Source organism: Podarcis vaucheri, assembly GCF_965113315.1.
Source record: "Podarcis vaucheri genome assembly, chromosome: 2".
NCBI classification, from domain to species: Eukaryota; Metazoa; Chordata; class Lepidosauria; order Squamata; family Lacertidae; genus Podarcis; species Podarcis vaucheri.
In genome coordinates, this window is record NC_138760.1 from 56568657 (window position 1) to 56593796 (window position 25140).

General features: G+C 44.8%; 1 protein-coding gene and 1 long non-coding RNA gene across 2 annotated transcripts in view; one reads left to right on the forward strand and one right to left on the reverse strand.

Moving 5' to 3' along the window:
• LOC309527043 overlaps window positions 1-15868 on the forward strand; it is a 69183-nt gene extending 53315 nt beyond the window's left edge. Inside the window, exons 2-3 of the long non-coding RNA XR_014217063.1 lie at window positions 12779-12859; window positions 15013-15868. This is a non-coding gene — a long non-coding RNA (uncharacterized lncRNA). The remainder of the gene's footprint in view (window positions 1-12778; window positions 12860-15012) is intronic.
• STC2 (stanniocalcin 2) lies at window positions 1906-19007 on the reverse strand. The gene is made up of 4 exons (XM_082213513.1): window positions 17711-19007; window positions 15026-15168; window positions 11667-11878; window positions 1906-6766 (listed from the first exon to the last, which is right to left on the reverse strand). Exons 1-4 carry the CDS (start codon window positions 17865-17867, stop codon window positions 6373-6375), a joined length of 906 nt encoding a protein of 301 aa, XP_082069639.1. The 5' UTR covers window positions 17868-19007; the 3' UTR covers window positions 1906-6372.
• Between the last annotated feature and the right edge of the window lie 6133 nt (window positions 19008-25140).

The window sequence follows — 25140 nt, forward strand, 5'->3', positions numbered from 1 at the left end:
GTGACGGCGTTCTGTGTGCCTCTGGTTCTGGTGTCGGTTTTTGTGGGGAGGGCTAATTTCCAGATGTCTGGCAGGCGGGACGTGTCGTCACGCTTGTTCATGTTGTGAGGGTGTTTCTCTATCTCGATGGCTTCCATGATTATTCTCTTGTGGTGATGTTCCATGTTAAAGAGCAATTTGGAATCTGCAAAATTAATTTCGTGTCCTGTTTCTTTCATGTGTTGGAAAAGAGAGGAAGTTTTTTCTTCTTTTTTGACGGCATTCTTGTGTTCTGCGATACGTGCATTTATTCGTCTGTTTGTTTGTCCAATGTACGTGGCTGGGCAGACTTTGCAGGGTATTTCATAGACCCCTTGGTTTTCCAGCTGGATTTTGTCTTTTGGGTTTCTGAGGATATTGGCTATTTTTTGGTTGGTGCAGAAGGCTGTTTTGATATTGTGTTTATGGAGGATTTTGCTGATTTTGTCTGTAGTGCCCTTGATATAAGGAAGGAGGGCCATGCCATTGTTTTCTTCTGTGTCTTGGTTTTTGGGGGGTGTTTCTTTTTGGATTAGCTTCGTAACCCTGTTTTTCTGGTATCCATTGGCGATTAACACATTTGAGAGATTCTGTAACTCAGTTGTCAAGTGGTCTTTGTCAGCCAGGCGTTTGGTTCTGGAGATGAGAGTCTTGGCTACGGAGTTTATTTGTGCAGGGTGGTGATGTGATTGTGCATGTAAGTAGCGGTTGGTGTGTGTTTTTTTCTGGTAGATAGTGTGTCCTAGGGAGCCATCAGGTTTTTTGTAGATTAGGACCCTCACAACATGAACAAGCGTGACGACACGTCCCGCCTGCCAGACATCTGGAAATTAGCCCTCCCCACAAAAACCGACACCAGAACCAGAGGCACACAGAACGCCGTCACCAATCAACCACACCAGACCCAAACCCAGACCCTCTCCACAGACATATTACAGACTCCATCCAGTAACCAAACTATAGTGGCACCTCCGGATGCTGCACCCCCCTGCAATCCCTACACAGATCTGGCTGGCACAAGGCACAAAACCATAGCTTGCCCCTATACACGAAGCCAAGCCAGAGCACAACTAAATGCAGCACAGCCATCTTCTCAGAAAAACTCTTCACAAGCTCAAGAGGTCAAGACACGAAAGCTTTAGCAACTAATCTACACTTAATGACCCACCCAGTGATATTCAGAATATCACTCATGAAATCACCCAAGATATCCCTCAAGTAATTAAGGAACAAAAGAAGAAAAGGCACACTAATCTAGGAACTTCCTCTCTGCCCAGAACGTTGGAGGCTATACACCACACCCCTCAACAGTATTTATAGGAACTCAAACACCAGACTCTGCTCTGTTCCAGTAACAAGAAGCTGAAAGCACCAGCCTGAAGATGACGAGTGAGACCTCGTCGAAACGTCGCACAGACACCCCGACTCTTACACGGGAAGACACCCGAAGACACCAAAACCTGCATATATATATATATATATATATATATATATATATATGAAACCAACAACCCTCAGTCCTACCCATAACTCCTGAAAGAGATCTGCAATTTCTGGCCAAGTTAAGTAGGGGCTTTAGTTTAACTCTTACATTTAATACCTTGGGTTTGCCATGCCGTATCTCCTTTGCAATTGCAATATCAAGACAAGAGCCTCAAGATTTGATATGCACATTCCTGGCAAAATGTGTCCACATTTGAATACCCACCCTATCCACCCACCTGTTTTTATGGGAAAAGTACAACTTTATAAATGTCTGCAATTTTTAGGGAGCTTCCTCTTCCGCTTCTGTGGATTGAATTATTCATTTTTCTTTCCATTTTAGCTAGATCTAGGCTCGCAGAAAATTTTATTGTGGAGTTGGTGCTACTCAATGGATTTTTCCCCCCACAGCAGCCACATGACATTGTCCTCATCAAAAATACCATTCCACATGGCCCCATTTAATCAGGATTCTGTGACGGAGTCTGCCCCTTTTGGGATTGCTTGCTTGCTGGACTCAGCACCTTTTGGGATTCCTAGCTTGCTTCCATAGAAGTTAGCCAATAGTTAAAATATTCATAAACCCCAGGTGTCAAAGAGTTAGCCACGGCTCTAATGGGGACACCTGTTTTCTTCTTAAATGTTTTCAATGATCAACCCTATATTCACTGGTACTGGACCAAAAGAACTGAAAGATTTGTTGCCTTGCTGACATGGGATTTCAAAGGGATGAGCTTAACATTTGCATACAGATCTCAAATCTAACTTTGCACTCTGCATGCTTCAAGTTCAGGTATACCCCATCACTGCTCACTTTCTCTAGACTTTTGGTTTGTCTTTCACACTTCCAGACTAAGGTGTCTGTACTGAATTATTTGTTCCTTGCATATTTGTAACTTGGGTGTCTTAAGAGCAGCACACATATACTCTGCTTTTCTTTTCTGTGCAATAAACCAATCTTATACTTCCTGGTGTGGCAAGTTCTTTATTAGGCATAAGGTTTAAAGGTTTACACACATTTTAAATGGATGCACGTACTGACTCCACGCAAAAGGTTCCATTCCTCTCAAAAGTGCGCATTGGATCGATACATGTGGTGGACACATATGCGGGTTCAGATATGCATCTTTTAAGTTTCTCATTGTACAGGAGCTTTAGGCAGACAGAAGTGTAAATTACTTTGGCTTGCTCCAGAACCCAGCATATGAGGCAGCCTTGCATCTACTCTGGAGTTAATGGGAGGGTCGCATTGATTCTGGTCTCCAGATTTGCGGGAGGGATCCCCGTGTTGTGCTAAGTGGATTTGTCAAACCTGTTTGAAGGGATAGTAGCTCTGTACTGAAATGAATGGAAACTGTAAAGCAGTAGTAATGGACGTTTTCCACCAGTCTGGCATGATTCAACCAGTTAAGCACTTTTCAGTTCTGCTTTCAAAGGCTGAAATGTATTCACTTAATGACTGAGCTCCATGAGTTATAGCCAACTACGCCCAACTCAGAGTAGACACACTGAAATTAATGAATTCAAGTTAGTTAAGTCCATTAGTTTCAATGGGTCCTCGCTGTATATGACCAACATTGGATACAACCCAGCAAGATTATAAAGGCTGCAATCCAATGTCCATTTTCCTGGATGCAAGTCTTGTTGAATGCGCCGAGGACTCACCCACCCTTCTGCTTTTACATTTGCCCCGCCGCTTTCCCTGGGAAAACCTGCTCCTTACTGCTGAATCTGAGCAAATGTCAATCCACAAAAAACCCCATTGACGTTTGCTCTAATTCAGCAATTCTCTAATTCAGGGTTTTTCTGAATTGCTCTAATTCAGGGTTTTTCTGGGGGAAAGTGTTAGGACAAGCAGAAGTGTGGCCAATCCCTGTGATTTACTTCTGAGTAAACAGGCACAGAAGTATACAGCAGAACTGCTTAACATTAATTGCACTGTGTCCATAATTTTAAAAGAACTTTTTGTTGTTGTCACAAGTTATGCGGGTTAAAATATTATTGGCTCCTTGAGCGGACAGCGGATAATTTGTTTATTTTCAAGAAGTAAGGCTATACAGATGTCTTGACAAAACTATCAGGTTAAATGCACTTGTTATCTCTTAGAAATGAAAGTTAACAATAAATAAGTGATTTATGCTGTCAATAACATTATGGAGTGTATAAAATTATATTTCCCTTGCTTTAAACAATAACAAAAATCTACTAGTGGCATTAATATATACAACACAGGTCCTGAAATATATTTAAATTACCTTAGCCAGCAGTGCTCAGATTTATTATTATTTTTAAATGGAGAAACTATAATAAATAGAAACGTTAAATATTTACAATAAAAGAAAATGTGGAATCAGTAGGTGAACACATACATCCAATTTTCATACACAGAGGGGGAAAAAGGTATTATATCCACCTCCTCAAAAAACACCTGAATTTCCTTTGTGTAAGCTATAAGGGGAACATATATTTACTGAATGAAGATAAATTATATGCATGCTGAGGTGATCGGTTGACAGACATTCAGTGGTGTCTCTGTGTTTTGGTTCCCATAAGTAAATCTGACTTCCATAAGATTCAATTAGTGACATGAAAATATAGGGGCTTGATTTTTTTGGGTTGTACCTATGTAAGCTGATGGTATGGTGATCATTTCAAACAATTTTACATCAACAAGGGGACCTCATCTATATTGTTGCTTCAGCGGGACCTGGATTCACTGCTTGACACAATCACAAAAGTTGCCCTTGTTTGAAATAGTGTAAATAAAATTCCCTGGCTGCATGAACAATTCTATTGTTCCTCAAGGGAGGAAAGGCTTATACTATGTTGTTCCTGGTCCGAGTGAGGCTAAGTCCTACAGCCAGGGCTAGCTTTGCATATGCAATGTGCATGAATGCACATGGCCATGACTGGGGAAGTCCCTGCACCTAGGAGGTCGGTGTGCAGAAGAAGCCACTACACTGGGATTTCGTTCTGATACTGCCTTTCCGCTGAGGGAACTGTCGCCAAAGCTTTCTGAAGCCACAGGAGCTATTAATGTAGTATTACCGTCTCTGACCAAAATCTGCTTCATCGATTTAAGGACTACTGCAGTCCCTCCCATGCAATGTAGTGTCCTGAGTGATCTTAGTTAACGATAGAGAGAGATTTATTTAGAAGTAAAGATGGAATAAAGCATATTAACTCTGGATAATAACAGAGATTGTAGCCCAAAATGCACTTAAGAGAAGCAAGTTCCACTGAAATATATGGGAAGTTACTTCCAAGAAAATGTGGCTGGGGCTGAGGTGTCAAGACGAGTTAAGCTTCCTGTAGTTATCCTGATTAAATCATTGCACGGTGCTGGGTTGCGCTTATTCTACATCACCATTTCTTTGGCAACACACACACACACACAGTCAACCTTAGAGCACAGGATTTCTATAGCTCAGCAAACATTGTGGTCCTGCTTTCAGGAAGAGAAGAACTTTTCTTCCAACCTCCAAAAAAAAAAAAAAGAGCTTCGTGTCTAAGCAAGTTGTAGCCCACCATATATACGCTGTACAGGAAACTCGCATCTCACACGAGGGCTGGGTTTCAGCGGTTGTAGGGTGAACCCCTGGAAGCGCCCCCCCCAGGGTGGAGGGTTACGTATCTGCTATGGGGAGGAGGTGTGAGGACTCTGGCAGTGTCCCAAAGCCCTTCCACCACCTTCTCAAAGCACACCTCCTTCGGGCTCTCTGAAGGCTTGCCTGCCTTTGCGAAGGAGGCATGAGGGCTCTGACAGGGTCCTAGAGTCCTCACCCCTCCTTCCCGAAGCCTAGTAAGCACTTGCCCAGCTTTACAGAAGATGAAGGAGGACTCTAGGACCCTGCCAGAGCCCTTATGCCTCACGCCTCCTTCCCAAAGCCAGGTGTCTGCCTGCCCAGCTTAAGGAAGTTTGCAGACACAGCGAGGGCTCTGGGATGCTTCCCAAAGCCAGGTAAGTCTGTGATTGCAGCTTTGCTCAGTGTGTTTGTGCGTAAATAAACAAATAAATAAATAAAAGGAGAATGGGTTCCCCCTGCTCTCCATTTCTTTATTTATTTTCCCTCAGCCAGGCTCGTGCAAGTGAAATAATCATAAGATGCGAGTTACCGGTATTTGGGAAACCCACTGCAGTCAGAAGCCAGGTGGATTCTTTTATGATGTTTTTTTTTGGGGGGGGGGGAAAGAAAAAAGAAATTGGCATGATTTTGAGTTGGTTGAAAATGTCCTTGTCCAGAAACTGATTCCCTCATCAGCCTATTTCCTAAGGAAACTGGAACAAAAAGCAGAAGAGGTCAGCTAAGAGCCACCCAAACCAATGCAAGGGACACTTAAGGCAGGTGGTGTCACTTAGACAGAATCAACGGCTCAGACAGACAATTTAGTTTGCAATTCCAAGGTCCCCTATGCAGAGCTCTGTATCTGAGTTTCTCTGCAGCTGATCTGGAGCCCTCATTGCCTCTAACAGAGTGGAGACTATAGATTATTTTCTGCCTTGAGACTCAATGTTGAACCTGGTCTACATGTTCACCAATTAAAATGTGGGCAAATCCCTTAACCACCACCCCAAACCTGCATCTAAAATCTCCCGTTTCCCCTCTTTTTTTGAAGAGATGAAAGGATTTACATGAATACATTTTGTTGCACCTACACATTGAATTTGCTGGATACAATCAATAACCAATAGCTGTTGCTTTTCCTCTGTTACTTATAATACATACACTGTCACTGCCACATATCCCACAATGCCCTATGCCTGACACCACCCCTCTATATTGTACATATTTTGGAATGCCCCTAGATAAGAAGATGAACTCAATGGAGGAAGGTTCTGGTGCAGGGGGAAAGAAGAGCTACATCCTCCTTTCACCTCCGGATGTCAGAGAAGTCAGACAGTTCCTCTGCCTGTTCGACAATCCCGTGAGCCGCTTTGGGACTGTGGCTCCCAGCTTTAGTGCGGGTCTGGGCATTCCCAGGAAGCCTGCTACCTCTCTCCCCTCTGGTGTTTCGGGAGCTCTCTCTGGCGTCAGGTTCAGGGTGGACTATAATGTCCCCTTGACTAATAGAGGATCTGGGGACTTCATTTGGCTTCTTCTCTGGTTCAAGGGTGAAATCTCCATGTGGGATGGAGGTGCAGAAACTCAGGATAGAACACAGGCTGCCCCAGCTCTGTTCACACTGGGCCTGGACGCTCCGAGTGATGGCCTCTCTAACCTCCTCTCCACAAGTGAGCAAGGTGTTCACTAAATCAACATACGGCCTAGGAGAAAAAATAATAATCAGAAGATTATTTTAATCAGAAGAAATAATCAGAAGAAAATAATCAATATATTTCAGGCCTGACCCCAAAAGACAAAGGCAGCTCAACAGCCCCACATTGAATTGCGGTTTCCTACCACCCTGTTCTTCAGTCCCAGGACTTTCAGAACAGTTTTCAGAATTCAGAAAATTCAGTTTTCAGATTTCAGAAAAGTTTTTTAAAACAAGATTAACAATGGAAGTCAGGTTTAAAACAAACAAAAGTACAGCAACAACAAACCCTCAGTGTAAATCACAAAGAAAAAGACTTGGGCAGATCAAAAGGCGTTCACCTTGGCACAGAGAGGTGATAAGATAGTGGTTTGGAAAGTATTAGGCAAGCCTTCCTGGAGAGAAATCTTCTACTGCCAGAGCAGTGCTCCCAGTGGAATTTGGGTGGGTTCTGGTTGTTGGAAATGGTGCAGGAACTAGTCCCCCCCAATATTATGAGAATTGCGCCAGTTATTGGAGCCATATTAGCCCTCTTCAGATGCTTCTCTCCCTGAAATTGAGATCACATGGAGACAGAGAGTGGGGAGAGATGCTCACCCTGTGCCAGCCCCTCTCCCAATACCATCAATGTGTTGGGGGATGGTGCTAAGTGTGAATGTGTGGTGGTAAGTCTACCTAAATATGAGTAGGCAGCCACCATGAACTGGAATCCATAGAGGTACAAATTCAACAGGCTTCATGCATCCAGACCTTCCCTTGAGACAGTGGTGGGCTTGTGGCAGGTGTAATAGTGGGGCAAGCACGCGTGGCTTCAGAAAGGGCTCCTGTGTTAGAACCATATCCGTTTATCATATTGTTGCCAGGCAGCTCCAGTGTCTGTTACATATTATTTCATCTCTGAGAAGCTGGAGACTTCTTGTGAAGTGACCTCTTCCACAAAATGGCTGGTGCCTCGTTCAAACTCCTTCAAACAGATTGATGAGGGGCAATACCCACCATCTCCTCTGGGTCATTACAGTGATGGAACACAGCCTGTCCCCATTCTACGTAATTGGCTGATTCTGGTAGAAGAGGGAAATATCCACTGCAATATCAGAATAAGGGATTGTGGGAAATGTTTATCCCATTGAAATTAATGAACATGACTACTGTCTCCCCCTTTCAATGAATACACCTACTTTTTACTCATGAGAGGCCACTGAAGGATGGACAGAACACTAAATCTCTTCTTCGTCAGCCTCCTCACTAGTCTGGGTAAAATTCTTAGTTGCCAATGGCAATCAGAGGAGTGGTTAAGGCTGGGATAAACTGTACTATGCATTATGGAGTGGAATAATTCAATGTGGAACATAGTGCTTTGACTATTAAAGCCAATGACTGTTAAGTTGTTAGAAACCACAGCAGATGTTTCCTATGGATATGCTTAGATCAGATCTGAGAGGCCTATAGTCTTGACAAAATACCTTCAGGGGCAAAGAAGTAAGAGTGTTTCCCCCTAGCTGTTATTTTCAAGTATGACAGCTGGTATTAAACCCAGTTGGCAAACATAGTGCTTTTCCTTTACCATTTGTGTTATGAGAATGTATATGTAGGTTTGTGGTTGCTCCCTTGTCTCCAATAGTATTATAACCACCACCAAAAATGGATATACTGTATTACTTGATCATCTAAACACCACTGGCATTTTTGTCAACAGTATTTTTTTAACTGCTGTAACATAATATCATACTGATTTATTCATAGCAGAAGACTTTTAGTTTCTAATGAGCTTAGCTGCATTCCACATCTGTCATACAGACAAGCCATAATATTCGATTTGAGGATCACAAGGAATTTTCTTTTTTGTTTTAAGTTGTGGCAACCAGTCACGTTGTTCTTGTTTTTACTGATTAGCTACCTCCTTTCATACTCAAATATCTATATGATTATTTCAGAATGTACAATTTAGATTTGGATTCTGAGCTTTCTTGGAGAACTCATTCATTAAAAAAGCTCCCAGTCCTCATCCTTAACAACCATTTAGGCTGCAGTCATATACTCATATGGAATAATTACTGCAGCCCTGGTCTCCTTTGGGATGAAGGGTAGGATGGAACCTTACCAACCTTGCCACAGGGTGCAGCCACCCAGTTCTTTATCCATTTGTACCTCCTTCGGCTATTACTGGCATGGGGTGTCATGCATGATCTTATCTGGCACCCAAACAACCTGGCTGTAGACCACAGTATTGTGACTGTTAACATCAAGGTGTGCCAATGATTACATAGCAAAAAAAAATTTACAAGATTAGTTTAGAAATATCAAATGTGTTTCTCATGATTGTGGTGCTGACAATTGACACAAAAGAACCTACAAAATGTTTGACTATTCAACATTTGAAATTTTTATTCACAAAAATAAAAAATTTGAGGAGGTTGGCGTTTGATTCCACGGGAGTGAAGATATTAAGGGAGTTGACACTTTTCAGCCATTTCCAATAACAATTGGGGAGAAAAAGGCTGTGCATCAAGATGTTCAGTATATTGTGTCTTATGCTAGGCTGAAGAAGAAGAAGAAGAAGAAGAAGAAGAAGAAGAAGAGGAGTTTGGATTTGATATCCCGCTTTATCACTACCCGAAGGAGTCTCAAAGCGGCTAACATTCTCCTTTCCCTTCCTCCCCCACAACTAACACTTTGTGAGGGGAGTGGGGCTGAGAGACTTCACAGAAGTGTGACTGGCCCAAGGTCACCCAGCAGCTGCATGTGGAAGAGTGGGGATGCGAACCTGGTTCACCAGATTACAGGTCTACCGCTCTTAACCACACGCTGGTGGTTCTCTTAAAAAAAGAAAGAATATAGTTTGAAAAACAATCATTTATTTTCTCTTTACTTCTATAAGTTCAAGTTTATTTTCACTGGACTATACCACTTCCACAACAGCTCCATTCCTGAACACTACAAAGGTCTCAATCCTGTACAGAATCCCAGAAGGATTAAAAGCAGGATTTTGGGGAGAGCTGTTCCTTCATAGTGAATTGCTGTAAACAGTAACTGCTGATTGTTACACTGAGTAACAAATGCTTCCACATTTTAGAGAAAAGCAGCTGTCAAAGCTGCATTCTTTTTAAAAGCATATCCTGATCTGAATAAGAAGTTGAACTAACACTGATATATTCAACCTAAGACAGGTTTTAGAAGTCCCTTTGTTGCCATTCTTGAAGCAGGAGAAATGAGCTTTTAAGAGAAACGAGAAGTAAGTGGAGCGTTTGTACCTATATTTTGGCAAGTTAGATATTAACAGTACGGTCTTTGCCAACCATTCACCAAAAATTGGCCTCACTAGGATTCTGCAGGTGTAAAGTTAGAGTATGTTCTGAGGATTTGTGTGTTTGTGAAGCCTGACATTTCCCCTTATAATATATAAGCCAGTTATGTGAGGATACATTGCACCAACAAGAAGTATTGGGACAAATCTAATTAGGGTTCTTTTTGCATGCCAGCACCACCACTCCCTTTCATCTTTTAATTTTAAGAAGCAACGTATATAATTTTTTGAAGATACAAGCCTTGATTTCAATTAAAAGACTGAGCATGCCATTAATAATATCCACACATTCCTTCCCTGTTCCAAACTGGTTTTCCAGGCTGTGGTCCACACAGTACATGTGTGGTAGTTGGACCACCTGCCATCTTTCCACACTTTTATACCTGTGTGAAGAAGGTGTTTAGAAATACGGTAGAGAGATCCAGAGTAACCAGAGTCATGTTTACAAAAAACAAACAAAGAACAACAATTACACCACAGATGCTATACCCCAGAATAAAATCTGTGACAGAAGCATTCACAGGATGTCTTTTGGGATAGTTCTCAAGAGGTATGTTTCTGATCTTGGGCACTTGAGGGAAAACCCCTAAGAGCAACTGAACAGAGTCAAGAAGCTTCCCTTTGTAAACTGCTTTGATCCCCCCCCCCCAAAATCAGGTGGTGTATACATTTTATGAAATAATAAATACATCTGAGGTCGCACAGACATTCTGTAGATGGTTAAGAAACCACAGCCCATATATTACAACAGAACAGCCGCACCCAACCCCTCCAGATGCTTGGGACAACTTCCAGCATCCCCAACCATTGGCTGTGCCAGCTGGAGCTGAAGACAGTTGTACAAAATATCAGGAGGGCAGCTGAACTAAAAAACCAGAACACACTAAATTTAGTGTACCTAGTTCAAATGCAATGTATCAATCAGTCCCCAAGTACATCCAAGAAGATACAAGGGATAAATCTGGGAGTGGCAGCCTAGCAAGACAGTAGGAAATCCTTTTGCAATGCCATTGATTTCTTTCTGTTGACTAAGGGCTTATCCACATTAACCTTTAACGCTCCATGACTGAACGCTGTTTCGTTTCTGCCCCAGGCTTTCCCCAAGCAAAAACCTGCTCTTTAGCATTCAACTGGAGCAAACGTCCATTTGGGTTTCCTATGGATTGCTGTTTGCTGCGATTGAGCTTTAAAGAGCGGGTTTTTATGGGGAAAACTCTGGAGGGGAAAAAAAAGGAGCTCAGACACAGAGCTTTAAAGAGCAGTCTGTGCCTTGAAACAGTGGAGGAATTAAGTGTGGATAAGCCCTCAGGCACCCAGTAGTGTGCTATCCTAATGTACCTGTTCGTTGCCCTCTCTCTCAAGGCTCAGTTGCATCACCAAAGCCTGCCAGTGGTTTGGAAATGGCCCCCGCGGCATTTCTTTTCCCGCTGGCTGTCCCTATACTCCCAGGTCAGTAAAATTAGGGTATGTGCAATTCTGTGAGGACGCACAACAGCAGGCTTATCACGACTGGAGCGTCCCTGGAGCAACTGGTGATAACACAGAGCGGGCTCCCCATCTGAGCTGCCCTGCCACCTCCCACTGCAGTAGCCAAGCTCTGACTTACTCGTGCTGCAGCAGGTCTTTGAAGTGAATCATCTCCACCATGACCTGGACGTTCTCCTTGGCTGCCGAGCAGAGGTCGTGCTTCTGATAGCATTCTCGCTGCAGCTGTAACACCATCTCCTTGATGGCGGGGCACTTGCGGCTGATGCAGCTGAACTTGTGCCGTAAGGCGTGAGCCTTGCACCGCAGAGCATCTTTAATGAAGGATTTTCCCTGAAGAAAGATACACAAAAAAGCACACCAAGTCTTCATCTCCATGAAGCACCACTTACAGCTGAGTTGCCACCTCTTCTCCGGAAAGCCTTCAGAGTTACACGTCACAGATTATTAATCACATACAAAAAACCCCTAATGATATAAGGCCTTTCCTATAAAAAGTTGCGTTACATTTTTATAAATAGGCCTATGAATGTTCTGAGACCACAATACGCTAGAGCAGAAGGCTGTTATGGGGGAAGACTCCCATAACCCAAGCATATTTCGTTTATTATTTATAAATCGGTGTCTATGAGATGGCATTAACGTATGTGGCAATAGATAGAAAAGGCCAAGTGTGGCTAAGCAATGTTTTCGAGTTGCAAGGGCATGGAGATGCAACACCCTACACAACCCTCTGGCCCTCCCCATAGCAAAGGTCAACGTGTCATTTTAGTCTTCAGAGACACAGCTTCTCCAGCACAGTCCTGTGTGTTTACTTGACTTCAGTAGTGCTAACTCTCAAGTAGGTATACAAAAGAACTGTGGCCTTACAGTGCCACCTATGCATGTCTACTCAGAACTAAGTCCCTTCAAACCAGTGGGATTTATTCACAGTTAAGTATCTGTAGGACAGCAGTCACAACCTGTCATTATCTATTATATACTTTAACAAAAGGCCCTTCGTCCTTCACCCTGCCTATCCGTGTCAGTCAAAAGAGACCTTCTGTTAGCGTGAAAAAATGCAGCATTCAGCATGTCACAATAGCATTATGGCATTAGTAGAAGCTGGAGGGCACACCATCCACTCTGAAACTTCCAAAAAGGCCTAGTAAGAAGGGTTAGATTTTGAAGATAAAAAATGCCTCATACTATATGATCCCTTATCCTTATTCTGCCCTCTTTTTCTGCCATTAGGTTTGAAGTCCAGTCATGCTTCAATGGTGTTACAATTCTTTGGATAATTGGTCAGCAGTTCTTCTCCTTGGTGAATGACAGGCAGCTGGCAATCCTCCTACATTCTTCCCATTCCTTAACGTTTCAGGTCATCCGAGCTGATGAGCATTTCATGTTCTGTACACCATATAGGGCAAACACTCTTTTAAAAATTTGACTCAAATTTTACCAATCATAGCAGTTGAGCGTGAGAACGCAAGTTCCTTTGGTTTGGCATTTTCTTCATCACAGAACAATGCCCCCCCCCCATTAAAACGATGAGAGGGCATTTGAAGGGGGGATGCTCTTTGCTGAGTAATGCACCAATATTCCATATATTATTTTCATTTTGTAATTGTTAAAGCTATACCTAGATGAAGTTTCAATACTTGAAGCAATTCAACTTAATCTAATTCAACCTGCATGGGCATCAAGGGGGCTGGAGAATGTGGAGAATTATGGCAATGGACCATAATGGGAATCCTATTGTACAAAATGTGTCAAGTATTGTAATATAAAATGAGCATTTCGTTTTCCGTTCTTAAAAAAAAAAATCAAGGGAAAGGTTTTCAAAGGTGTCTCAATATTAGAAAGTGGGTGATAGATTCCTATTCATTTGAAAGGAAGCAGGCATCCTTACATGTCTGAAGAAGCAGCTTAAACATTTCTAGAAAGATTTGTTTTCAAGTCCAAAGTGAGGAGTAGCCTTGTAGCTGAAATGCACAGAACACCTTTGTCTGCAAGACAGCTCTCCGCCCTAGCCATGCTAAGAGCCGCTAGCCAGGGGTTGAAATCTTTACACATAAATATATGTGTGTGTGTGTTCTGTAAACTGCCTAGTCAAGCCAAATGCCACTGACCCATCGTAATGTGCTCCTTCCCTCTTTCACTGAAATTGGAGAGCAGCTGTACAAGACATAATAACAGGATGCTTCAACGATGTACAAATGGTTTGGAGAGAAAAGGTCCCAAACCCAGGCAAAGCAGCTGCAGACATCCCCAAACGAATAAACCGTAAGACAAAAAAGCAGGCACCCCCTGAAAAAAAAAAATGCAATGGAACAAGCCAACTCCCCACTCAGTTTAAAAAACAAGGTGCCCATGGTTGCCATCTTGGGAACCCAGGCACTAAAAGGATGACAAATGGAGTTATTTAATTATTGACTCTGCAGGAGGTTCTGCTTGCCTCAAGTGCCAAACTATTTTGAACTAGGGCTGTTCACTAGCCATCCTTAGAATTGCGAGGTCTGCAGATCCAGGCTGTGATTAAAATAAATCCTGTGTGTAAGAAAGAGCCATGCATGAAGCTAGAAGGATATCTAGATGCTGTGTCATAACAATCTCCACTATTTGAGGGACAAACCCTTTAAAAAGAAGAGGAATTTGGATTTGATATCCTGCTTTATCACTACCCTAAGGAGTCTCAAAGCGGCTAACATTCTCCTTTCCCTTCCTCCTTCCTCACCCACAACAAACACTCTGTGAGGTGTGTGGGGCTGAGAGACTTCAGAGAAGTGTGACTATCCCAAGGTCACCCAGCAGCTGCATGTGGAGGAGCAGGGAAGCGAACCCGGTTCACCAGATTACGAGTCTACCGCTCTTAACCACTACACCACACTGTGGCTTAACTTTTTGTCAATGGGAAATGTTATTCTATATGGGTGTATCAGTGCAGTCTTTGGTTCCTGGGCTCAGCAAGCAGTTGGTAATGGAAGTATGTTGAAGGATGCCAGGTCCTAGAACCTGAAGTCAAGAACATTACAGAGCAAGTTAACGTCTGAGTGAAGTGCCACCAAATTCAATGAGGTCTACTCCTAAGCAAGTGGGTTTGGGAATACACACCCATTGCATTAAATGAAGATGACTTCTGAGCCACTGCACAGTCTGTAATACAAGCTGTCTTTTCAAACAAGTGCCCCCATACTGTTTCACCTAGCATGCTGTGTAATCTCCATATGGTGTTTTTCTTCAGCTGGTGGGACTTGAAGTGGACATGCAGTACATATATTGGGCTACTAAGAAGGAGTGACAAGTGTGTGTGTGAAGGCAAGATGTAAGTTTAATAAGAGACTTTATGAATGAACCTTCTGTGTTATGAACATCCCCTATTCCAAAGGTGTTTCAGACTTGTTCATTTTTGCTGAAAGCAGAAAATGTGCTGAGAAAAACAGAACAAAACAAAATCTAACAAAACTCTGCACTGTTTATTTCTGCAGCATTTATGCTTACCTGAGCATCAAATTTTCCAGCATTGTGGAGGAACGTCATGCAGATCTCATGTAAGCCTCGGATCTCGCAGGAGTTGTTTTCAAAGCACTCAAATACACTGCACCCCACATCACCAGCATTGACCAGACAGTGCTGGATTTCAGCTGAAAATGAACATCCATCACAATGCATGTTTAAAACTGGAAAATATACTAGAAGGTGGAGGTTTTGTTTTGCTAACAGTATCATCATTTCAAGAAAAAGGGGAGAAAGTGCATGAGACACACATTAACTGTCCTTGCCTTCTACAGAAATTAAGAGACAAGCATTTAGTTACAGAAATGCAAAGTCAGTGTTTGGTGTTCCCATTCTATTCAGAGCCATTGTCTCATGTGGCAAATCTGATCCAAAGAGCTCTTAAAGCAATATTCGCAACAAGGTTTCCAAGATTCTTGTACCTGAAGATACTGAGAAAGTGAATTGTCAAGATTTCCTAATCAGAACAAGTGCCTTGATGATTGGTTTACGGTTGGGCCCATCTCCCCCAGATTACTGAAGTCAATTACAAAACTCCTAATATAGCTACAGGAAAAAAGAGTCTTTTTGCTACAAGCTTTTGCTGCACTGCCATTTACCACCCCCCAATATTCATTACACATTTGCAATTCAGTTGTGCACACATTTACTTGGAAGTAAATACTGTACTGCTGTGTTAAATGGGGCAAGTATATGTGCCACTGAAACCCAATTCAGCTACCATAGGACAACGTCCACACGCATGCATGCAACAGTAAAACCAGCCAGCTTTTCCTTCCATGTTTTGGGCAGATTTTTTAAACATTGCCAGTAAACTTCAAATACTGATAGTGTGTTAATGTGTGTGTGTACTGACACAGCTGCTGAGAAGTCTAAAAAATTCAAGTCAAATAGCACTGTGACATTTTAAGTAAAAGGGAAAGGTTTTGGGTGCCATATAGCTAGCCATTGCCCTAGTACACATTTATGTATCACTCTCTGCAAGCTATTTCCAGCCTTTCTCATCTAACCCTGGCAGCTCAAGGCACGGATCCTTTGATTTTCGTTTTATATTGCATACACCGCTTCTAGGTTTTCACCAATGATGAAGCAGTTTATAAAAAATATAATTAAACTACATACATGAAAGAAAATGGGCGTTCCTTAAAAGGGCACACAGAAGCCAAGCTAAGAGAGAGGGATCCTGGTTAAGCAAAATAAATAACAAGCAGGTAGGAATTGCTCCTTTTTTAAAACACTGATTGGACAAAGGGCCAGAAGACCCAGAGCAGGATTTTGCAGCTACATCTCCTATATTTCCTTCTCTTTTTTAAAAAACTTTTTAAAATAAATTTTTATTGTTAAAATAATTCAACATTAATACACATACAAACATACATTTCATACAACATACCTACAACATACCTACACTCAATCCCACAGATAATTCCCACCCTATATTTCCTTCTCAAGGAAACCTCACTGTACTGAATTCTATAGACACAGGAGAAGCTGTGCATAGCAGATGGGGAAAAGGGGCTCTTTGTCCAACATTGTGTAAGTATGCAGCTTGGGTGTGTGTGTGTCTCTGTGTGTGTGTGTGTGTAGGTGTTCCAGGAGGCCAGATGTAGTGCTTGTGTTGGGTAGGATGCAAATGCGGTTCCAATCACACGTCCTGGCCTCAGTCAGTGTGCAGAGAATTGCACAGAACTATAAGATTCACATGTGGCACTTGGGCATTCCTGCATGTGTGTGTGTTTTAATCAAAGCTTTGCAGCAGCAAATTCCGCTACAGTTAAACCTGGGGAGAACTGGAGGGTGTGTGTGCTGCTTCCCTCTGTTTCTTTCAATTCAGGCCTGGCAGGTTTCCTCCAAGGAAACTGCACTGCATTGTGACTTATGCGACCAGTATGCATTAAAAAGATCACGCGCACCCCCCCCCCCACAAAAGAGGGAAGACGGAAAAGGAGAGGAAACCCCCTGTGGTGAATTGCATCACTGCACGCCTCTCCTGGCAGAAAAAAAAAAAATAGAGAGAAAGACTCAGCAGTTCTACTTAGGTCTGCACGTTCCAAGTGCTCTTTTTCTTTCTCAATCGGCTCCTAAACCTGCGCTCAGGAAGCATCCTTTGTACCAGCAAGGCGGTTTTTTCTACTGTTTCCTACCCGCCTCCCCTTTAAGACTTTTGCCTCCGGAATCTTGCTGAAAATTAAAGGATGGGAGAGAGCTGACCAGTATGGAACGTGCAAAGACACGCAAAGGACTAGTCATTAAAATCTTTTTATAGCAAAAGGGGGGGGAAAAAGGAGAGAGTGAGAGAGCGAGCAAGCACGTATTCTCCTCGGCTTATAATTATTACCTGGTCTAACTTTCACTCTGGTCCTCCCCGTCTTCTGTCTGCGATGAGCTCCTTTTGCCTTACTTAGATGGCAGCACAGCTCGGCGGTCTGCAGTTCCAACAGGGGAACAAGCACGTGCGCTTCCAAACTACAGGAAGCCTTTTTATTTTCTAAAAAACTGATTTCTGCTCCCTCCCTGCGATGCCGTGCCTCTTGAGCCTTCCACGCTGCACAGGAACGCAGCACCCAGAGAGCCAGCTCCCCGAACTTAAAATGCCGGTTTGCTCCCCTTCCGAGTTTAGACTCACATGCCGATACGGTTTGATGATACTGGAAAGGAAGCCCAACATACCTGTGTTTTGCAAAGACAGGCGCCCTTTTTGCTGAGGCGCTCTGTTATCTTGGGCACCATCCGGAGGGTTGGTGGCTTCCGTGCCCACCACCGGATCCAAGCTTGCAAAGACCAAAGCCAGGGTCACGAATTTCCCTAACCACTCTGCAGCATGCATGGCCCCGATGTCTACGCCAACAGCACTGGCCGGAGGAGAGCTCGCCCTCTCTCTTACACACACTTCTTTGCAAGGAAAAAAGTGTGCGCGCAGCGTGGGGTGATCAAGACGAGAGATCCCGGATCTTTCCCAAGCCTCGCTCGGAGCGTGCGATCGGCGCTGGTACAAGTGCGAGAAGTGGCCAGGAAAGGGAACGGATGGTGCCTCAAATATCCCTCAAATCTCCGGTGTCACTTGAATGAAGGAGTCGAGCAGATGTTGTCCGCCCAGCCGACCAACCGGAGCCTCTCTTTCACTCTGACACCACGCTCGGGGGGCGTGGCCTGCGCTCAACTACTACACACTCCAGCGAGCAACTCCGGAGAGCTCGGGACGGGAAAGTCGCTGCAAAGTGCAGCAGGTTGCAAAAGCATGCACCGGCGAGCGTGGTCCAGCGAGTGGATCGCGCTCCGGCCTTCCTGCGCCTTGCATTCCCAATCCTCACATTCCCAATGCGGAGCGCTTATTTGCTCGGTCGTTAGGAAGTCGATTAAAGGGGGGGGGGAGAGGCGACGCTAAGAAACAAAAGCGTGGCTCTGCAAGGGCGGTCACTTGCAAGCAGCAGCGGCGGCGGCGGGAAAAGGGAAGGTCTTGCAGGCGATGCGGACGGTGGGTCTTGCAAGACTCGCGCTGCTAACGGGGGGTGGGGTGGGTGGGTTGCATGAGTAGTTTGGAAATCGGGCCAGGTCGTTTCCGTGGTGAATTTAGCGATACCTTTTGCTAACCACCAGCAAGACTCGCTGCCTGCCTGGCACCGTGCAAGCGCGTCTACGGTATGTATGGCTCACGCGGCAACCGAGCGAAGCCTGCGAAGATCGGATTTCGAGCAGGCGATCTAGACGGAGCCATGTGCTTTTTGCAGCCAGGGGAGCCCAGGGCGTCGCCAATCTACACGTGTTCCTTCGGAAGCGGAGGGGGGGGGGCGGCGGGCACGGTAGGGGGCTTATCTGATATCCGGTGTAGCACCTGAACCCGAACAAAAGGACACTTTCGCCTTTTGGATCGAAGAACCCCCGTTGCACGCTGCGGTTAACATTTGAATTTTAGAGCAGTACTTTATTAATCTTGGCTCGTTTTCTTCATACATGTCACACGGAGCGAGCAGTTTATAATGGTGGGATGGGGAACCCGCACTGCCCTCTCTCCCCATTAAAAAATAACACCTGATACATAGATTTGGACCCTAAGTGGGGGTGGGGGGATTCAAATGGCAAGCTTGGTTTTATTGTACCCCCCCCCCTACGGAACCGTCTCCATCCTCAACCTTAGCGCACGCCTCCCCTTTCGCCCAGATTTTTTGGGATATTTTGGGGGGTGGGGGGAAAGCGGCGATCCTTTTCTCGTGTAACCCCACCGCAGTCGTTGCATCATCTGGTTGCTGTGCCTCAACCCTCATCCACAGCCCGATCCTCCCGCATTCCTTCCCATCCGCATTGAGAGGCGCGGATTCTGGGGCAAGGCGGCCCGCCCTCCCCGGTGGCGCGTTCGGGATTCCCACCTAAAGCCTTCCGGCAGCAGCTGCTTTCCTTAAGGAAGGCGATGGAAGCCTTGAGCAGGTGACGATGGAGTGTGTGTGCCAGGGATCGGGGTGGCTCCTCTTCCTTCCTTCCTCCTTCCCCCCCCCCCCACGCCCCGATGCAGCAATCGCTTTCAGAGGTTTCATCAGGCAGACGCCGCCAACCTCCTGCAACTTCTCCCCTCCGGCCTTCAGTGGAGGAGAGCGGCGCGGAGTGCCCGGGTCCTGTCTGGCTGCTGTAATGCAGGCAGCAGCAGCAGCAGCCGAGGGGGCGGGCGGGCCCTTCGGACTCTCTTCGCCAGGGACAGCCGGCTTGCTGGAGGAGGGGCGTGGCGAGGAATGTCTCCAGCTGTTGCTGCTGCTGCTGCGATCCCCTTGCTCCCAGCTGTCAAAATGCACTTGAGAAAATCCACTCTCACCTCCTGAAGTGGAGGGGAGCCCCTGGGAGGAAGACGTGACACTCCACAGCACAGCCATGGAGGACCCTTCCCTCATCTCCGCCCCGGCGCACACACCGCCCCCCCTCCCAGCCCCGCCGCGCGCCTTTCAGCTCCTCTTCCACAAACCTCGCAGCCTTTCCGTACAAAGCATCGGGGGGTGTCGTCGAAGTGTCTTTGTTAAGGTTTCTGGAGGCTAAACTGTGGTGGAGAAATTAGAAGGGTAAGGGAAAATCCAGGGATACTCACGAAGGAGGTGTAGGGAATGTATTAAGAACCTTTTGGCGAACGAATTCTCCAAATGTGGATCTTTCTTTATTTGTCAGGACTTAGGCTGCCCCACCTTTTCTCCAAGGAGCTCTAGGTGGCAAGACACACTCCCCCCCCCTTTTAACCTCACAACAACCTTGTGAGGTGAGTTAGGCTGAGAGATGGCAACTGGCCCAAGGTCATCCAGCAGGACAGCGTCCTTTTCTAAGTGCTCACAGACCCACTATTGAATTACCTGTTCTAGGACCTTTCCTGGTATTGGTCAGTCGTTACCTGGTTCTTCTTTTTCCCCCTTTTGGAAGATGGGGACAACATTTGCTCACCTGCAGTCTCTAGGGACCTCACTTGTTCTCCAAGAATTCTCAAAGATTATAGACAGAGGCTCTGAGATCACATCTGCATGTTCCTTTGGTACCCTTACTCTTGGGTGCACCTCCTCAGGCCCTGGAGATCTGAATTCATTTAAAGTAGTTAGGTCTTCCCTTATCACCTCCTTTCTTATATTGGGCTGCAGCTCCCTCCTTACATCATTTATTCTGTTATCATCAGGTTGGGCATTGCTTTCCTTTGGGGTGAAGACATGTACCCTCCCAAACATAAAGGTAAAGGGACCCCTGACCATTAGGTTTAGTCGTGGACAACTCTGGGGTTGTGGCGCTCATCTCGCTTTATTGGCCGAGGGAGCCGGCATGACTAAGCCACTTCCGGCGAACCAGAGCAGCTTATGGAAACGCCGTTTACCTTCCCGCCGGAGCGGTACCTATTTATCTACTTGCACTTTGACGTGCTTTCGAACTGCTAGGTTGGCAGGAGCTGGGACCGAGGAACAGGGATTCGAACTGCCAACCTTCTGATCAGCAAGCCCTAGGCTCTGTGGTTTAACCCACAGTGCCACCCGTGTCCCCCATACATATACCCACCTATATTCTCATACTTCAGGGTACTCCAGGTACCATGAGGTGTTGAGCGCCAATGGCACCAGCTTCCCTTGCCCCTCATCAGGAAAGGTTAGGCAAGGGGCACAGCAAGAGCTGCTACAGTGAGGGAGAAGCAGCTGAGGGCACTTTTACAACTGCAGTTGCAGTATTGAGCACTCCTGAGGATCCTGGAAGGGCTGCAAGGTTTCAGAAATGACAGGAGAAGTGCTGCAATGCATTTTTTTAGTGACCAGTGCTAGGCTCAGGATACAGCTTATAGGGCCAAGTTCAACTGAGTGGTCCCACTGGAGGAAGAGCAGCTAGCACAACAGGGCTCCCCCCATCTCTGTCATCAGAATGTCTCAGGTGTGTGTCTCAGGAGAAGCCCCACAACAGCACACAAGGGAGGAGAGGGGAGATTGTTCTAGGGGCCAAGCAGAAATGCCTGCGATGACAGATTCCTGCCACTGAAAGCAAAAAGTGGACAAAACATACAAAATCAAAATTCTCACTCTGTAGCAGACCTGGTTAGATCTAGGGAACCCCATGGTGCTTCTTTGTCATTTGGGACTATATACAATGTGAAGTACAGTTTGCATTTTTTTGTCTTTCAATAAATCTAAAATAGTTTTAGTCCAGACCAGTGAACAGTAGATTCCACCTTCCTTTGCTTTCTGTTAGTAAGACAGGCCTTGGCTGACAGTTTCTGTCAAGAAGCTGTGGATTATTTTGGGTTAATTTAAATGTGCAGAACAAGCATATTGATGGTATCCCTCTACGATTGAATCACTACAGGCTGCAGGTTTCCCCATGTTAAAAACCCCCAGGGTTGCTGAACCATTAAGCAAAATAAGCATGTGTTTAGGGCATCAAGGGAAGGGGGGCATCACTGAAATTTTCCATTTCCAGATTCTTAACATTCATGGTCACAAATTGCTTAGCTGAGTGTTCCTTTTCTCAGCTGAAGTATATTAAAAATCCCAACAGAACAACTATACAACAAGGCAGGCTGGATGCTGTATCTCTACTAAGCATAGAAGCAGATGTGTTATGTAAGGTTAGTTTTCAGGATCTGATCAAAGACTTTGCAATTACAAAAAGTAGGGGAATTATTTTCAAGTATAAATAAAGTGGAAGTATACAAAAATAAACATTATTTTTCATCTTACTCTAGATTTTGTTTCATTTTGAAAAATAAAATTATATTTTACAGTTTATTATTGTTTATATTTTGAATTAGATATATATACGGGGGCACCCAAATCTTTCAAATGCTTAGGGCCTCTAAAGGTCCAGCCCTGTTAAAAAACACCACCAAACATCTCTGCTTGTGGAAAGCTAACATAGCAGAGAGAATAATTTAAGTTTAGCGTTTTTCCCTGTCTACATGCAGTGAGGTTTTTTTGTTTTACATAACTGGTGCATTCAAACACACAATCCCCTTTGCATTCTAAAGCAGTGCCTTTCCTGAGGGATGTCTTCCTCCATGTGCTATTTTTGCATGTTTGAATTGGACCTCACTTCAGCTCTCAAGAGAGCCCAAATCTGCTCAGAATCTCTTCTCACAGAATTCTCCAGGGGCCAGGTCATGATGCACTTCTTATTCTGGAGGCACTGGAAGCAGTAGGAAAGCATTTCTAGATATGTGAACCAATGAATACAGCTTAAAGTAGAAGGGAAGCATGAAAATCTGCGGTGGAGACATGCTTTGCGCCCATCAGAGTACTCCAGACTCACACTTCTGACCTGCTTTTAGTGATGTATTTAGGCCCCAAAATGCCTTTAGTCTCAGAGACTTTACATGTCTGGTCCTAAATAAGTGCTAAAAATATTCCACAGTAGAGCATGATGTTCTAGCTAGTTTGTGTTCCCCAGGGTGCTTTTGTGCTTGGACACCAGTGTAGATGTTCCAGCCGTAGGGACCAGATAGTTCAGATATCAAAGCCAAAGCATACTTTATGCCCTCTTCCTTTTGTCTGGACTGTCTTTTGCCTTTTAGGGGATCTGGGTTAGTTTCCCAGTGTTCAGAGCTGTTGGAAAGAAGGAGGGAGCCAGGTTTAATTGCTACTTGAGGAATTATTGTGCATGGAACTAATGCATAAATGCACAAGCCTGGAGGTTAGTGAGGGATACCATTTAGAGCAGTCTTCACTAACCTGCCGCCCTCCAGATGTTTTTGGACTGCAGCTCACATCACTGGTATGCTGGCTGAGGCTGATAGGTGTTGCCACCCGAAACATCTGGAGGGCAGCAGGTTGACAAATTCTAATTTAGAAGGGTGCGTGTCTGAAGCCTCTTCCTTCTCACTTCAGACTGCATGTGATTGCTTGTCAAGAGTGTTTCTCTGGCAAGGAAATGGATTTAGCAGTTGTGGGTCAAACCAAACAAATGACCCGAAACAGCAGCAGTCTGACCTCTGCTGATAAAATTGCTATAGCTATTAGGAAGTATTAAAAAAATAACCGCAGCATTATTACCATTTTATGCAAGGCTGGGTCTTCTGATCTTTGTGAGCATGACTGGGCGTCACCTGCATATTGATGCCACTGCGCTTCCAAGCTCCAGACACCCTTCCTTCCCCAGCAGATTCCTGGAGAGCAGGGGGCATGCTGGTGACGGACTCCTGTAGCATCCTGCAAGCCAAAGGCCACTGAGTAGAACAGAAATTCCCCAGCGCCACCTTTGGGAACATACTTTTCAGGAAGGCCTAGAGGCACCACGAAAACAGCACAAAGAGATCCAGGAGAATCAGCAAGGTCATCCTCTCCTGTCCATTCCTCAGCATTCACCATGGCAACCAAGGCAGTCAGCTCCAGAAATGAATTGAGCATGAGTAAGTCCTGTTTTAAAAGGGAAGTAGGAATGCTTTCTCTTTTAAGCTTTGCAGGTTTAGACACCCCCTCGGGTAGCTTCAGAAGGGGATTAGAAAAGTCCACGGAGGCTGTCAATGGCCTCTGCTTCCAGTATTGGAGGCAGTTTACCCATGAATACCTGGGAATCTCAAGTGGGTATAATGCTATGGCTTGCTGGCATGCTTCCCACCGGCTGGCCGCTGAGAGAACAGGATGCTGGACTCTTCATATGTTCTTAGGGCCTTCCTGTGGTGAATCTACCACATCATGGGCTCTGATTCCTCAGAGAATTCTTTGGGAGGAATTCAGTACCACTGTTCTGACCCAGCCCAAGAGTAGTTGTTGAGCTTTTTAGGCAAAGTTATTGAGCAAAAAAATCGCTGTTTTTCAGCTAATTTTTTAAGGGGAATCAGCAGAGATGACACTGTCGGCATGACTTGCCATATAGCTGGATTTTCCTGGTTTCCTCTCAGATACTTCCCAACTCCATTATTCCAGATATGTCCGGGAAATTCCAGACATATGACAACACTACCCATGCCCTGTTTTGGGGGGGTTCTCATTACCCTCCCCAGAGCAGATTTGGGGGAAGGCACAGGAGTACATAGTGAAATTGGGGGGGGGGGGGAGCCCCACTGCGCTAGCTTGTGCTAGCCCACTGGGTTTGTTGAATCCGGCCCTTTAACTTCCATCTCTTGTGATAGGCCTCAAGTACTTCTGAATTCTAACCCAGCTATAGATGCAGATTTCCACATATTTTACTTTTTCCACAGCTTTCACAACACAAAATGCAAAATGTGATGGCAGCCACCAGTTTAGATCACTTTAAAGAAGCTTTGACAAATTCATGGAGAACAAACCTACCAATGGTTTGCAGTCATGATGGCTGCGTACTACTAGGGACTCAGCTATACAGCCGCAAATAAAACGTTTTAAGTGTGTTGTAAAGTGCATTTTACAAATGTGACACTAGATGGCAATAGTGAGCTATGGCAAATGCAATATCTTTTTCAAAACTTTTTTAAAAAATCATTTTCGCAGCATTTTCTATATGTGTCTAGATTTCACCTAGGATCACAGGTACGATGTTTCTGAATACCAGTCACTGGGGAGCAACGGCAGGCAAGGCCTACTGCTCCTATGATCTGCCTCTGAGTTTCCTGGAGGTATCTGATTGGCCACTGTGGGATGCTGGATCCAGTGTAGCATATTGGTTAGAGTGTTGGACTAGGATCTAAAATT